At 33.5% G+C, this 15,126-nt stretch overlaps 1 protein-coding gene across 1 annotated transcript in view; it reads right to left on the bottom strand.

Annotated features, from left to right (window-relative positions):
* BRIP1 (BRCA1 interacting DNA helicase 1) overlaps window positions 1-15,126 on the bottom strand; it is a gene marked incomplete at its 3' end in the record, with an annotated part of 148,564 nt that overhangs the window by 9,020 nt on the left and 124,418 nt on the right. The window contains 1 exon segment of the mRNA XM_081027780.1: window positions 5,814-5,926. Coding sequence (XP_080883906.1) covers window positions 5,814-5,926 — 113 coding nt within the window.

The following is a 15,126-nucleotide window of genomic DNA, read 5'->3' on the forward strand; positions in this document are numbered from 1 at the left end:
TTGAGTTTTATCGTGAAAATGTGTTAGATATCGTCAAATATTTTTTCCTCATCTTGAGATTATGTGGTTTTTGTATTTTATTCGAATAGGGTGTGATTAATTTTAGTTGAACCAACTAAATTGGTTGGCTGTTGAACTAACCCTGCATTCCTGGGATAAATCCACTTTGTCATTGTGTATAATCCTTTTAGTAAGTTGCTAGATTCAGTTTTCTACTTTTCTGTTGGGGATTTTAAGGTCTTCTAAGGTCTTTCCTGAGCATGAGTATATCTTTGGTCATGTGTATAGTCCTACACACACGTGGCCTATTAAAGTCTCAGGAACATGTCAGAAAATTTAAAGCCCCCTATGGACATCTAATTTCCTAGTTTTTCCCTTTAAGCTTTTTAGTTAGCCTATTATTTGCCCCAGTTTTCATTCATTGTCTCAGGAAACAATGGCCTGAGTAAGCTTTAAGTTAAGTCAAATGAAGAGCTTTGTGAATGTTGTCTTCCAGGGAACCATCAGACAGGTTCCATAACAATTCTCCAAGAATAAGATCCAGCCCCTCCTGTGGTCGGCATGTTACTGGCTTTCACCATGATGTAAGGCTACTGTGAACTTTCTAGAAGAGATCATATAGAATTGGTGTTATTTCTCCTTAAATATTGAGTAATATTTGCTAGTGAGCTCCTCTGGTGGAGATTTTTTTAAGAAGGCTTTAAAGTCTGAATCACATTTCTTTTATAGATAGAGGGCTATTCAGGAATATTTCATCGAGTTTGGTAGGTTGTGGGTCTTTGGGAATTAGTCCATTTCATCTAAGTTGTTGAATGTATGTATATATAGTTTTTCCATATCATCCTTTTAAAGACTGTGGCATATACAGTAATATCATGTCTTTCATTCTAGATATTGGTAATTTGTGGTTTCTCTTTTTGTTTCTTGTTAATTTACCTAGAGGTTTGCTGATTTTATTGATCCTTTTAAAATTGATTTTTTAATTCCATTGACTTCATTTTTTTGTTTTGTTTTCAATTTCATTGATTTATACTCTTATCTTCATTAATTCCTTTTTTCTGTTTGCCTACATTTATTTTGCTCTTCTTTTTCTAGCTTAAGGTGGAAGCTTAGATTATTGATTTGAAACCTTTCTTTTTTAAAAAGTATTTAATGATGATATAAATTTCCCACTGATTACTGCTACAGTTGCAGCCCATGAATTTTGATATGTTGATTTTCATTTATTCGTTCAAAACATTTTCTAATTTTCCTGTTTTACTATGAATTATTTAAAAGTATGTTAATGTTTAAGTATTTGAACATTTTTCTGTTAGATTTCTGTTATTGATTTCTAGTTTAATTGATTAATTCCGTTATGGTTACAGAAACACACAATGATTTCTGAAACTTAAAGAATTTTTAAGTTTATCACCTGGGATATGGTCTATATTGGTAAAAGTCCCTTGTGCACTTGAAAAGATGTTTATTGTTACTATTGGGTGCTCTATAGTGTCAATTCAATGCAGTTGTTTAATAACATTATTTAACTCTTCTATATCTTTATTGGTTTTGTCTACTACTTCTACTACTGAGAGAGTTACCTTGAAGTGTATACCACAACTGTAATTGTGGCTTTGTCTATTTCTCTATTCAGATCTGTTAAGTTTCTACATCATTGTATTTTGACGCTGTTTTTAGTTGCAACTCTACTTTAACTGAAACTTTAGAGTGCTCCCAACTCTTAAGATTTTCCATGCCTGAATCTGGAGGATCTTGTGAGCTTTTATGACTGTAGATTTAAATTTCAGCTTTCTCTTGCCTGCTACGTCATTCAATCGTTCATCTGTTTTCCAGTGTTCAAAATTTGTTGACATCTCATTTTTTGTTGTCCCCTCTCCCATTCTTTTTAATTTTGTAGGTTTGACATTTTTATTCCTTTACCCTCATGGGATTTTGAACGGGGGTACAGATTAATGTAAATGTTCAATTTTTCCACAGAGACATTCAAAAAATCTAAATTTTATACAACATTCTTTCTTGATATAATTTTCAAGTAATCCATAGGTTCTAAGGCATCAGACCATAAAAGTTCTAAGGCATCAGACCATAAAAGTGGGCAGAATGGGAAGATGGATATTGCCAATATTATAGAACAGTGTTGAAAATCAATAGGAAGTTCAGATGCTTCTCTATTTTGATTACATTATGATCTTTGTTTAAAGTGTCCTATGGCAGAAAGGCATTGAAGCTAACAAAGCAGTTCAGAGAAAAAGGTTTCACCTTTTCATTTTTCCATTGTTTTCATACTGCCTTGCTCAAATGAATTATGCCCACTTGAGACAAAGATTATACTTTTAGTAAAGTAAACCTGTTAAGAAACTCAGTGCAGTCACAAAACCATGGTGTATTCCTGAAAGCTACTATTATATTTCATACACTAACATTATTTGAAATACTCTAATATTCCCATGTGAGATTAAAAAAAAGATAACACGTTTTAAAACTCAATTTGATTCTTTTTACTTTAGAGTCTCTAGACATATCACTTATAAGAAGACTGCCTGAGTATAAGCATCTTTTATGTCAATCAATACATGAGTGTTTTATCAAATGATATAAAACATTCACTTGATTTTTAAATAGAAAATGTTTCTTTGTAAGTTGCTACTTGTTGACTGAAAATCAGTACAATGACAGTTGGGCTACTCATTTTTTAATTAATAAAACACCAAAACTACAATATTATATATCAGTATTACAAACACATGCTTTTCATGAAATTCTAGAAAAATGTGTTTTGAAGTTCTAGAAGCTATCGAGCCAATATGGTATAGTGGGAAAAGCAGTGAACCTGGCATTTTTACTAATTCAACAAGCATTAATTGAGCACCTATACCCCAAGCTGAGACATAGTTGGTTGCTGAGAATACAACAGAGATATAAACAGGCTATTATAATACAATGAGATATACGGCATTATAGGGATAATGTATAAAATGCTATAGGTATCCTAGGGAGTCAATAATTCTAGTTGGAGAAGAAAAAAAATTATGTCCTTCGTAAAGGACATAATTTTCAACTAGGTTTTGATTGGTAAACTTGCCAAATGAATTTTATGGTAGCTTGTATGCCAAGGCAGAGAGTGATGAACGGATATGGTATGTTTAATAGTGAGATTACGTTTAATGGTGAGAACTTTAGTTCTCACCAAGTAAGATACAAACATACAGTCATGAGTCACTTAATGACAAGGATACGTTCTGAGAAATGTGTCTAGGTGATGTTGTCATCGTGTGAACATCAAAGACTGCACTTCCACGAACTTGGCTATATGTTATAGCCTGTCGCTCCTAGACTACAAACCTATACAGCATGTTATTGTACTGAGTACTATAGGCAATTGTGAAAAAATGGTTAAGTATTTGTATATCTAAACATAGAAAAGGTACAGAACAGTAAAAATATGGTATAAAAGACCAAAAATGATACACCTATATGACACTTATCATGAATGAGCTTGTAGGATTGGGAGTTGCTCTGGGTGTGTCAGTGAGTGGTGTGAAGGCCTTGGACACTACTGTACACCACTGTGGACTTTATAAACACTGTCCCACAAGCCCTACCCCTGCTTCATTGTGACAGGGTCAGAAAGAGCACATTAAAGCTGTCAATATTGCTCCATGCACAGGGATGTAGGCTGGACTGATAAGAAATATCAAGGAGAAACTGGCTGGGTAAGGACTAGATCAGCATGACAGTTGGTGACAGTCAGGAAGGTGTGAAAGGTGGCCTGAGGCTCAGTAGGAACAGGAAATCAAGATGGAGAGATAAACACAAGGGAATGACATGGCAATGTGGTTTTGGCTATTGCATGTTGGAGTGGTGGTCAGATTGGGAACTTTTGGTATTCATAAAAAAAGAGGATTTTTAACATGGAGAGGGTGTAGAAATGTGAACTCAATATTTTGACTTTGAAAATTTGTTTTTGGTTCCATTGACCCTGTCTGGCATAAAGGGTTCTCTCTGGCATTGAAATGATGGAAGAAATACTGTACATTATTACAACCTGAAAATATTTCCAAAGTACAGGGATACACTACCACAGAAAGCTTTTACTAAAGTGGTAGTGGCACTTAATTCTTGTTAAGATAGTTCTTGCGGACCTGTGTCCTTGTACAGGATCTTAGGTCCTCAACAAAGTATTTATAGCAATATATTCTGAAGACCATCAAGCTACATCTGGGAGGGCTATAATGCCCTCTGAATGTGTAACGATGGAGAGACAGGCTCCTCCATGCTGAAACCGGTTAGTGGCTGACTGACTTGGATATAATCTATGTGTTCTAAACTGAGGTGCTGTGAGTGTGAGGGAATCGATTGTCAAGCCCCACAGATATAGCTCCCATCAGAAAAAAAAAATTCCTCCTGAATCACGTGTTATTCCATTTCTTACAGGAAAGCTCCACTATAATCTTATGGGTTCATAAGTGGTCCATCATTGACTGAAATGTCATTGTGTGATACATGACTACTTTGGCTTCAAATGGTTTCTTGAAATTCAAGACATTGCTTACATGAAAAGGAAAAATAATCAACCGAGGTAAGAATATTTATTTTCCTGAAGTGAAGCACAGTGTAACTAAATCAATAATTTTAAATGTATATTTAGGCTCCCCTAAAAACTATTTGCTGAATATTAAAACTCAAATGAAACAAAACAAAACAGGCCAATTAACAGGGAAAGACAAAGTAAGCAGATGAAATGCTTCAAGAACAATTTACAGTGCAACTTGATGCCAAGCATCAAAGGAATTTCTAGGCAGAGAAGGGCAACAGCTTAACCATATTAGATGAACCATAAAACTGACTCATTTCAGTTTGAGGAGAAACACCTAGAGAATATCAATCTCAAATGATGGGGAGGAAAGCAGGTGATGTGTTCTGGGATTTATATCCAGCTACTGCAGTTCTATTTCATCAGCTATATGTAAATCTGAATTCAAATGCAATCTGGTCTGCTTATGTGTAAATGGGCTAATGTGAGTGAACAAAATACAGGAGGAAAATCTAAATTTTGAATTGGTCAGATAATGGTGAGCTGTGGGTCTTCTGACTGAACTGAAAATATGTCAAATGGTCATGTTTTCATGATTTTACTCTTAACCTGTGTTCTTTTATTTGAGTTACTGGAATGCCTTACCGCCTCAAAGGAAAAATTGTTAAATGGTTAAACTAACTACAATTTCATAAACAGAGAATATAAAATATTAAACTAGATTAAAAATCTAATAATTGTGTTTATAAATTAAACATTTGTATCAGATAATATGAAATGATATAAAATATTGATTTAAAAACTACTTCCAAAAAGTACAAAACCTTAGAAAAGTATCATAATTAAATTTTATTGTTAGTTGGTGTTAATTCTTTAGTGTCACAAGCATGGTTTGTTTTAACCCTCTTGAATGGTTTGTTTTTTACCCATAAAATCACCATCTGAGTTCTGATGGTCATACATAAAAATTTTATTGTTTGAAGGTAAGCTTCTATAAACATTTACTGAGCACCTTTGTGTGGCATTTGTTTGACCAATCAAAAATTTTCTTTAAACTTTAGCAATTTTGACTTTTATTTTTGAGTTTCATTTATTCCATTCTTTTCAACTTTCACTTTGACATCTATCATTGAAAATATACCAGTTCCCAGGGTTCTATTGAAATAAAATTCTATCAAATTTATTATAAGGAGTAAAGTAGCAAGACTAGATCTACATATAGCTTTGATCACAGATAATATTATAGTAACATTACATTAAATTTCACTCCACTTACCTACCCAGGGCCTGGTTTAATGCCCTGTATGCTTGAATTTCATACCATTGACGACCAGGTAAAAGACCTCTCAATTCTGAATGCTGGTCATTATATTGTCTCTTTAGATTAACCTAATAATTAAAAAATATATTAAAAATATAGTAGATAATTAAAGCTCATTTTAAAAAATCATATTAACTTTTAATATCAAACATCATTTTATTAAGGTAGAGAGATTTTATTTTGCAGTACTAAATTTGTTTCAGTTCATTTAAAACAATTCTATTCATCCTAACATTCCCTGAATTTCTATATCTACATAATTAACTGGCTTTGTGGTGATGTCAATCAGTTGCATTGAGAAATAATTTACATAATATAAAATTCACAAACTATCACTACAAATGGAGATAAGTTCTGGTAAATACAGTCATATAATCACAATCAGAATGGAGAATATTTTTAGCATCTGAAAAACTTCCCTTCCATCCCTCCCTTTTCAGTTAATCTTCTTCACTGCTGACCCTGTTTACCAATGACCTGCTTTCTGTTTTGCCTTTTCAAGAATTCCATGTAAAAGTCACGTGGTATGTAACTGTTTCTGTCTTTTGTCGTTAGCATAATGATTTTGGAATTTACTCATGTTGAAAAGTACATCAGTAGTTTATTCTTTTAAGTTTATGCAGTCTGATAATCTCTGCTTTTTAACCGGGATGTCTAGACCATTCACATTTAATATAATTATTGTTACAATGTGGCGTAAATCCACAGCAACAGAATCCACATTCTTCTCAAGTGCACATGGAGATTATATGTTGGGCCACAAAACAAGTCTTAAGAAATTTAAGAAGATTAAAATCAGATCAAGTATGTTTTTCAACCACAATAGTATGAAATTAGAAATCAGTAATATGAGGAAAACTGGAATATGCACAAATATGTGGAAACTAATGCACACCTGAACAACTAATGAGTCAAAGAAAAAAATCAAAAGAAAGCGAAAAAACAAAGATCTCAAATAAACGAACTTTACACCTTAAGAAACTAGAAAAAGAAAAGCAAACTTTCTCAAAGTTATCAGAAGGAAACTAAGATAAGAGCAGAAACAAATTAAATAGAGATTAGAAAAATCAATAAAATTGAGTTGATTTTTTTAAAAAGATACACAAAACATCAATTTTTGCTAAACAAGTTAAAAAAAACACTTAAAATTATAAATGAAAAGAGTAAACCAAGTAAAAAATAAAACACTCAAATAAAATCGTAAATGAAAGAGTAGATTAAAACTCATACTACAGAAATATGAAGGATCATAAGAGACAACTATGAACAAATATATGCCAAAAAATTAATAACCTAGAAATGGATAAACTCCTAGAAACATACAACTGATTAAATGTTACCGTTTAGTTGTCATTTAAACCAAATGACTATTTGATGAAGAAATAGAAGATCTGAACAGACTTAAAACAAGTAAAGAGATTGAAGCAATAATTTAAAAATCTCACAACAAAGAAAAGCCTAGGACCAGATGGCTTCATTGGTGGTCTACCAAGCATTTAAGGAAGAATTAACACTAATGCTTCTCAAATGCTCTGAAATATTGGAGAAGAGGGAACACTTCCAAACTCATTTTAAGATTACTCTCCTCAAAAAAAAAAAAAAAAAGATTACTCTCCTATCAGAGTACAAGGTATGATCAAAAAATACGGTGAATGTTCAATTTTTTTTAAAGCAATTATTATGGTAAAAGACACATTACCATTAATCCCCCTCAAAATACTCTCCCTCATTCCAAACTCACTTATTCCACCATTCTTGCCACTTTCTGAAGCAGTTCTGGAAGTCCTCTTTCGTAAGTATCTTTAGTTGCGCTGTTGTGGCTGCCTTAATGTCCAGAATCAATTCAAACTATTTACCTTTTATGGTAATTTTGACTTTGGGGAAAAGCCAGAAGTCGCACGGTGTCAGATTTGGTGAATAAGGTGGATGAGGACACACCGTAATGTTTTTATTTGACAGAAATTGCCATATAGCAGAAGCAATGTGTGACACGGAACCTTTCTGTTGTGATCAGAATATGTGGTGAATGCTACTGCTGAGTGCCATCCAACAGAAAGGCAGGGATCTTCAATATCGGGAGCAGTGTGTCAAACCTTAGTAACAGTGTGTGACAAGTTTCAACTTGGTCGGTGTAGTCAGTTGAGTGTGAGATACAGTTGAGAGAAGGTGTGTTTTAAAGTGTGCCGTAAGTCATCCTCCATCAGGCAACGCTCCGTGTCACACATTGTTTCTGGTATACGGCAATTTCTGTCAAACAAAAACATTATGCTGTGTCCTCATCCACCTTATTCACCAGATCTGGCACCATGCAACGTCTGGCTCTTCTACAAGGTCAAAATGATTCAGGACAACAAGGCAGCCATCACAGTGCAACTAAAGACACTCACGAAAGAGGACTTCCAAACTGCTTCAGAAAGTGGCAAGAATGATGGAATAATTGTGTTCAAAGCAAGGGGGAGTATTTTGAGGAGGATTAATGGCAATGTGTCTTTTACTGTAATAAAATTTTTAATTTCAACATTCACCATATTTTTTGATCACACCTCGTGTTAAGACACTACAAAATAAAATTATGGGCCAATACTTCTGATAAACACAGTTCCAAAAATCCTAAACAAAATACCAGCAAACTAAATTCAATAGCACATTAAAAGAATCATATGCTGTGATGAAATTGGATTTATCCCTAGAATGCAAGATTGGTTCAACACACAAAAATCAATAAATGTAATACACATTAACAGAATAAAGGATAAAAATCATATAATCATCTCAACAGATGCAGAAAAAGCATTTGACAAATTCAACACCATTTTATAATAAAAACTCTCAACAAATTAGGTATGGAAGGAATGTCTTTCAATATAATAAAGGTGATGTAAACAAGTCCAAAGATAACATCATAGTTGATGCTGAAGAGCTGAAAGCCCTTCCTCTATGATCAGGAACAGGACAAAGGTGCCCAATATCACCACTTCTATTCAACAAAGTACTGAAAGTCCTAGCCAGAGCAATTAAAATTTAAAAAGTAATCAAAGGCATCCAAACCAGAAAGGAAGAAGTAAAATTATCTGTTTGCAGATACTGTGATCTTATGTGTATTGGAAAGGCTGTGGAAAAAAACCAAAAAACCCTTATACACAGCTGGTGGAAATGTATATTGGTACAGCCACTATGGAAAACAGTATGGAGGTTCCTCAAAAAATTAAGAATAGAGCTACCATATGACCCAGCAACATCTCTTCTTGGTATCTACCCAAAAATTTGAAAACATTTATTGGTAAAGATATGTATACCTCTATGTTCACTGCAGCATTATTCATGGTAGCCAAGACATGGAAACAACCCAAGTGTCCTTCAATGGATGACTGAATATAGAAGATGTGGTACATATACACAATGGAATATTACTCAGCCATAAGAAAAGATGAAATACTGCCTTTTGTAACAACACAGGTGGATTCTAAGAATTTCATGCTAAGTAAAATAAGTCAGATTTCATGCTAAGTAAAATAAGACAGGAACCCATATGATTTCACTCATATGCGGGACATAAAATACAACAGATGAACAAATAATCAAATAAAACCTCATTGACACAGACAACAGAATGGTGGTTATCAGAGGGGAAGAGACTGGGGGAGGTTGGAGAGGGTAAATGGAGTCAAATATATGGTAACGGAAGGAGAATAAACTTTGGGCCGTGAGCACACAAATAGGCAGATGATATATTAGAGAACTGTTCACTTGAAACTTATATACCCTGCTTCCCCGAAAATAAGACCTAGCCGGACCATCAGCTCTAATGTGTCTTTTGGAGCAAAAATTAACATAAGAGCGGTATTTATGATATGATATGATACCTGGTCTTATTGTAAAATGAGACCGGGTCTTATATTAATTTTTGCTTCAAAAGACGCATTAGAGCTGATGGTCCGGCTAGGTCTTATTTTCGGGGAAACACAGTAATCTTAGACCTTAAGTGTTGATACCACACACTTATTAACCAATGTCACCCAGACAAATTGAATTTAAAAAATGAGCAGAGGACCTGAACAGACATTTCTCTGAAGAAGACATAGAAATAGCCAACGGGTATAAGCAAAGGTGTTTAACATAACTAATCATCAGGGAAATTCAAATTAAAACCACAATGAGATATCAGCTCACACCTGTTGGATGGCAATTATAAAAAAGACAAGTGATAACAAGGATCTAGAGTAAAGGGAACCCTGGTACATTGTTGGTGGGAATGTAAATTGGTAGAGATATTATGGAAAACAGTATAGAGGTTCTTCAAAGAATTAAAAATAGAACTACCATATAATCCAGCAATCCCACTTCTGGGTATATATCCAAAAGAAATAAAATCACTATCTTGAAGAGATGTGTGCACCCTGATGTTCACTGGAAGATTATTTACATAGCTAAGATATGGAAACAAACCAAGTGTCCATCGATGAATGAATAAAGAAAATGCAGTATGTAATATACAAGGCCAGACAATTTAGTTCGCGAACTCATCCTAGAAAAAGTGCTACATACCTCACTGCTGAATATCACTATGGTCACCTTCAAAGTACTCCCCTTGGGAAGCTATGCACCAATGCCAGTGCTTAGTACACCCTTCAAAGCAATTTTGGGACTCTCTTTCTGAAATGTCATGAGAGATGTCATTGTATTACCCTTGAAGTCCTGAATGTCATCAAAATGTCTTCCTTTCAATATTTCCTCTATCTTCGGGTAAAGAAAGAAGTCATTGGGGGCCAGATCAGGTGAGTAGGGAGGGTGTTCCAGTACAGTTGTTTGTTTACTAGCTAAAAACTCTCTCACAGACAGTACCATGTGAGCTGGTGCATTGTCGTGATGCAAGAGCCATGAATTGTTGGCGAAAAGTTCAGGTCGTCTAACTTTTTCATGCAGCCTTTTCAGCACTTCCAAATAGTAAACTTGGTTAACTGTTTGTCCAGTTGGTACAAATTCATAATGAATAATCCCTCTGATATCAAAAAAGGTTAGCAACATCATTGCAACATGTTCACAAACTTAATTGTCATACCTCGTATATACATATATAATAGAATATTAGCATGGATCAACGTGCAGAACATTATGCTAAGTGAAATAGCCTGACACTGAGAGAAATACAACCATGATCTCACTTATATGTGTAATGTAAAAATGTCAAACTCACTAAACCCGAGAGTAGAATGGTGGTTGGCAGCAGGAGATGGCAGGGGAGTTGGAAGAAATGGGAGATGTTGGTCAAAGAGTACAAACTTTCAATCAGAAGATGAACAAGCTCTGGAAATCAAATGTACAGCATGGTGACTTGTGTCAATAATAATAATGTATTGTATACTCAAAATCTGCTAAGATAGTAGACCTTAAGTATTGATACCACACACTGAAAAAACAGAAACCATGTTAGGTAATGGATGTGTTAATTACTACCTGATTGTAGTTGTTTTACAACGTGTAAGTGTATCAAATCATCATATTTTATACCTTAAATATCTATTTTTTCCAATTATACTTCAAAAAAACTGGGAGAAAAAAAGAGGTCCATATAATGCCGTGGTCAATTTTCCACTGGCCTTGATACTGATCTTGGAAAGCTGGACCTCTCACCTCCTGCTTAAAAACTTTTCTTGGCCCCAAACTACGATAAATAACATTGAAATTAAAAACTGGAGAAAAAGTTTTGTTATCAAATATACAATGAGCTCATACATAATTAATAGCAAAATCTGAGCTATGAAAGAGAAAAGTGAGTAATGTCTGTGAGAAAACAAGTCATCAAAGATGAATGATAAATGGCTGGTAACCCACATGAAAAGATGCTTAACTTTAGTAGTAAACCAGGAAATGCAAATTTAACAATCTCATTGTTTTTATTTGTAGAATACTGACAAATATTTACCAAATGTGCTTATATTTTCCCACAAGAACAGACAGATAATATGTACAAGGATATTTATTGCATCTTTGTATTGACAATCGGAAACAGCCTAAATGCCCATCAGATGGAGCAATTAAACATACCACATTTATTTCGAGATAATTATTGGGTTATCAAATGAAAATAAATTTATGTTTTGACATGGAGATTTAGCCAAGATGTATATGTATTTTAAGTAAAAACACATACACACACAACCATGTATCATGTTGGGAATAAGGATGACAATTTAGAGCACTACTAATTATAAACCAGCCCCCCAAAAGACTTAAACCAAATCCTGACATGAACCACAGGGAAGACAGAGTTTAAAGATTGTATATTTTGAGCTTTTCCCAGATCTCCTCTAACAAATTGTTAAATTGTTCCCATATGCGTTCAAGATGATCAGCTACTAATTGATCTGCCTCCAAAAATCAAATATCAATATTCTTCAGAGAATAATAGAATCCAGAATTGCTATTAATATACCATCTATAATGTCCACTATACAATAAAAATTAGTAGAAAAATATGATTCATAATCAAGGAAAAAAGTTAATAGAAAAAAATTAATAGTTAATAGGAACCAATCTAGAAAGGGCCGAGTTATTGGAATTAGCAAAGACTTTAAAGCAGCTGTTATAAATATATTTAAATAACTTTAAAACATATGGTTTAATGAATGAATTTGGGAGGATCTCAGCAGAGAAGTAGAAACTATAAAAAAGACCCAGATGGAAATTCTACACCTTAAAAATATAGTAACTGAAATAAAAATTCATTGGATGGCTTAACAGCAGAATGGAGAAGGCAGAAGAATTAGCTGGCAAATCTTAATATACAGATCAATAAAAGCAATGAAACACATCAATGGGAGCAAAATAACTTCATACTCACCGAAGACACTAGTATAAAAGAATCAAGCCTATGAAAGCAGTCAGTAATGATCTAAGCAAATTTAAAAGTCAGGGTTGAAACAGTACTAATGCATCTGACATGATAGTACCTCAAAGCCTCCACTATTAGATATCAAGAATCTCTCACTTTTCTGAGTGATTCAATCTACATTCATTTTCCTATCTAGATACGAACAACACAGAGAGACTGTGTTACATTAAACTTCTATTTCTTTGTTGGAAAAGAAATCATAAATTCTGTTGTCTTGTCATCGAATTTGATATTATAATCATATTCCTTATCAAAGAGACTCAGAATTACAGGGCATAAAACTACATTCCTATTAAAAGCAGTGCCACACAAAGGGTACTACATACCCAGCCTTCATCTGGTCTTCATAAAATTACATAGTCCCAAGAGTGAACTACTTTTATACGAGGCCAGAACGTATGGTATACACAATTCAGACCTATTCATACTTATAAGTTAATGAGTTTTTCCTGTAAAAAGTAAAATGCAAGTTCTGAGTGAAAGGAAATTAAGTATTATGATTTTAACTTTTTACATACTAATTGAATGAAAAAAGGGAGTAATATTTTAAGCAGCTCTCAAAACTAGAGTCCAGCATCCCTCAATAAAGCCTTAAAAAAGGAGCCTAAATTTAAAAGAATGCTGTAGAAATATTAAAAATATAATATTTGAAGTAGAAAATTGATACAATGAGAAGAAGAAATTTTTGGTAGCTTAAAGAAACACTCAAATTCAGTTCCATGTTTACGGTTTTGGCTGTGTGCAAGGCATCTCTGATAGGCACTAGAAATACAAAAATGACAAAAATATTTTCAGCCTAGCAAGAGCTTACAAGGAACAGAAAAAGAATATGAGTACAAATAACCATCAAGTAAATATAAGTGTTAACTTAGGTTACAGTATATAGACGTAAGAGGAATTGAAAAATGAAGACATGCTATGAATTTGGTGCAAGAGTAATGAGGGTCTTACATGGAAAAACAAAGGGAATGGAAAAGAGGTCCAGTTTTTAACACATTGTGGCGCTAAAGAACTTAAGCAACAAAGTAGATGTGGGGCTTACTAAAGAGGGCTTATAAAAATCAAAAATGACTCCAAAGTTTCCAGCCACCGAGAGAAGCAATCCAGTAATCCACCAAGAAAAGACAAGAAGAGAAGTTTAAGGAAGAAGATAATTTGGGTTAATCTATATAAAAGAAATAATTTATAAACCGAGAACAGAAATTGACAATGAGTTAGCTAAACAGAAAGTCAAAACTGGAAAAGTTGGGAACCAAAGATCTTATTAATAAATAATAATAATATCTATTGAGCTCCTATAGTGCTCATACACAGTACAGTGCTTACTACATATTATTATCTCATTAAATCCTCACAAAAATCTTAAGAGGCAGATATTATTACTGCATTTTACAGATTAGAAAAATAAGGTTTAAAAGATTAAGTGCCATGTTGAACATCACCCAGCCTGTAAGGCGTAGAGCTGGAATTTAATCTGGGTCCATTTCCAGAGCTTACTCTCTTAAGAATGAAAATCTAGAGTCAAGACATTATATAGCTTCTCCGAGTGATCTTAAGTAAGTTCTGCTATGGCTTACTTTTCACATTTGAAAATGGAACAAGTAAGGAAATCTAATTAAAATAAAATAAAAAATGGTTCTCAAATTCAATGACAGCTATTTATTCACCTATAGCAAACTGCTAGTAAAATCACAGAAATTGACTACAATTCCTAACAACTAGTTAAACCAATGAGAAACAGAATTGCTCCTTTCAGTGAGTCAGCTTTTAACGATCCCCTATGTAGTATTCCCTGGCAAGTATATCAAATAGTACATTTTTGTAGTACAAGCCTAACTAAACGTACAAGAGTTACTTCCTGGGAAAAAATTTTGGATTTTGACGATAAGTTAACAACTTGTAGTTCTAAAGAAGTTGTAGAACTACTCAAGAAAAAATGAAGTCTCCTCAATACAGCCTATAATACTATTAACCTTTTTACACAATGTGCTTTAAGACAGAAAAGAAAAAAGTGCATTTCTGACAAGTAGCTTCAAAATTGTTAGGTAAGAAATTTTATTTCTTATCCCCTCACAAGAACCTGTCAAATTTCTAAATTAAAACTTTATAAACTACAATATAAGGAAAATTAACTTTCCTTTAAGTATCACAGACTTAAAGAAAAATTAACTTTCCTTTAAGTATCATTACTTTTAAAAGTAATATAAATAGTAAATATTTTTAAAATATTGTAGAGAAAAAATACTTTAAAAATTTTATCCAACTGGGAAAAATATACATTTCCCACCTATCTCTGAAAATGTAACTAAGCAGTTTCTCTATATTCTTTAACAGTATTCCATCTCACCCTACCCCCAAATCTGGCATTCATTCTTT

This window comes from Rhinolophus hipposideros (genome assembly GCF_964194185.1).
Source record: "Rhinolophus hipposideros genome assembly, chromosome: 20".
Lineage (NCBI taxonomy): Eukaryota > Metazoa > Chordata > Mammalia > Chiroptera > Rhinolophidae > Rhinolophus > Rhinolophus hipposideros.